Source organism: Volvox carteri (genome assembly GCF_000143455.1).
Source record: "Volvox carteri f. nagariensis unplaced genomic scaffold VOLCAscaffold_20, whole genome shotgun sequence".
NCBI classification, from domain to species: Eukaryota; Viridiplantae; Chlorophyta; class Chlorophyceae; order Chlamydomonadales; family Volvocaceae; genus Volvox; species Volvox carteri.
Window position 1 is genome coordinate 1,888,436 of NW_003307563.1, and position 2,033 is coordinate 1,890,468.

Consider the following 2,033-nt stretch of genomic DNA (forward strand, 5'->3'; position numbering starts at 1 on the left):
GGCGGCGATGTCGAAGTGCATCACGCACCTCTCCACGCGGTCAGGTCGCCCCACCCCCCCTGGACCGGCCAGGTAGTCCACCAACACCTGGACCAGCTCCGGAGCGGGACGGGGCAGGGAGCCGGATAACACGGCAACCTGCGGGGGGGGAGATGTGTGTATGGGTGTGTATGGGTGTGTATGGGTGTGTATGGGTGTGTGAAGAGACCATGTGTGTGGGGGGGAAAGGGTGGGTGGATGAGGGGTGAGGAAGGGGTGAAGGATAGGTTGGAGGGGATTGTATGGAGTGACGGGCTGTGCTCAGGCTGGGATTACTGATGGCAGGCTACTGGGTTGTACTTAGTGTTGTAGTTAAGAGGCGCGCGTGTGTGTGTGTGTGTGTGTGTGTGTGCATGCAGACACACAAGCAGCCCGGACGCCGCTTAACAAACAGGCCGGGCCGGCCGAGCTCCGTTTATGAAGGAGAACTTTTACACGCGCACACACATACGTACATACGTACATACGCATGTGTCGTGTCAGGGACTTGTGCCGTTCTCGTGCTCTTGCCTTGAACTCGCACGACGTTACCTAAGGAAAAACCGCCAACCTCCAACTGCCAACTCCCAACTCCCAACTCCCAATTCCCGCTCCCAACTACCCACACCCTAGGGGCAACTTCCCTCCGTAACTCTGCCAGCTACCGTTCACGGCACTTCTCATCCCAACATATAACCATTTTCCCGAAACCAAACCACTCCACCCCAACCGCCCCAACCACCTCGCACCTCAACCGCCTCCACCAACGGCCCAACCGCCCCCGCATCGCGGCACAACGGAAACACGGTGTCGAACAACAGCTGCTCTCGACCGGCCGCCAGGCAGGACAGTACGGCAGCGGCAGTGGCTTCCTGGAGCTGCCGTACGACAGGATGGGGAAGTCGCTCCAGCTGCAATATACGCAGTTGCGCAACGGAGGTAGGGGAGAGGGAGATGCGGGGGGAGAGGTCGGGGTGGTGGCGGTCTGTGTGTGTGTGTGTGTGTGTGTGTGTTTATGCGTGTGCAAGCCAGCATGGGAGGGAGGGGTTGTGGCGGGAGGCAAGCAAACAAGGCCAGCGGGGCACGCAGGGGGAAAGTCAACCCTCCCACCTAAACACACAGCACGCTTTCGTGTCTGCAGTGTCCCGCCATGCCTTTTCAAGACACTTGCCGTGCCTGGTCCAAACACTTGACCACACACACACATGCGCGTGCAAAGCAAAACACACACGGCCCCCCTCCTCCCCCCCCCTCCCCCCGCTTGCCGTACCTGCAGGTGAACCATCCCCTGGGCCGCTGCCGCCCTCAGAGCGGACCCCAGAGAGCTCTTCACGAACCCCACCGCCAGGCTCACAAGCCAACCGCGGAGGGCGGACGGGTACGACGAGTCCGCAGCACCGCCGCCGCCGCCGCCGCCGCCAGTGGAAGTGTGGCGTGTGGCTGCGGAGCTGGCAGCGGAGGCGGAGGCGGCTGCTGCGGCGCGAGCTAGGTGGAGCCTGAGCGCATGCGCACAAGGGTCGGAGAGGTGGTAGCAGCAGTCAGTAACTAGCGGTTGACGGGAGGTTACGACGAAACACAGACGACTGATGAAGGAGAAAAAACCCCATAGACATTGGGTGTGTGTGTGTGTGGAGATTGCAACGGGGGGGAAATAGGGCATGGGGGTAGGTTTGAAGGCGGCGGGGAAGGACACAGGGTCTCATGCAAGAGGGGCCTCCCCCCCCCCCGGTCCAGGACGGCCAGCAGCCGTTGTTCCCCTCGAAGGGTTTTCTTCCGAGCGGGAGGGTCGGGGGTTTCGGAGAGCCTTTGCCCTAGGTGAGTCTTGCAGAGTGGCCTTCAAGCGGGCCTTCAAGAGAGCCCCCCGTCGTGTTCCGGACGGACGGAGGCGCTGCCGAGCGGCTGCGTCGTGTTTTGGCAGAGCCTGAGCCTGAGTAGGCGGGGGGCGACGACTTGTGCTCCCGACCCTTGCGCTGTGTTTCGGCTGCGCGGCCCCCCCCCCTCCACTTCCGCTGCCC

At 62.5% G+C, this 2,033-nt stretch overlaps 1 protein-coding gene across 1 annotated transcript in view; it reads right to left on the minus strand.

Annotated features, from left to right (window-relative positions):
• Positions 1-2,033, minus strand: part of VOLCADRAFT_91386 (uncharacterized protein) — a gene marked incomplete at both ends in the record, with an annotated part of 26,440 nt that overhangs the window by 8,799 nt on the left and 15,608 nt on the right. The window contains 3 exons of the mRNA XM_002950870.1: positions 29-138; positions 768-929; positions 1,289-1,514. Coding sequence (XP_002950916.1) covers positions 29-138; positions 768-929; positions 1,289-1,514 — 498 coding nt within the window. The remainder of the gene's footprint in view (positions 1-28; positions 139-767; positions 930-1,288; positions 1,515-2,033) is intronic.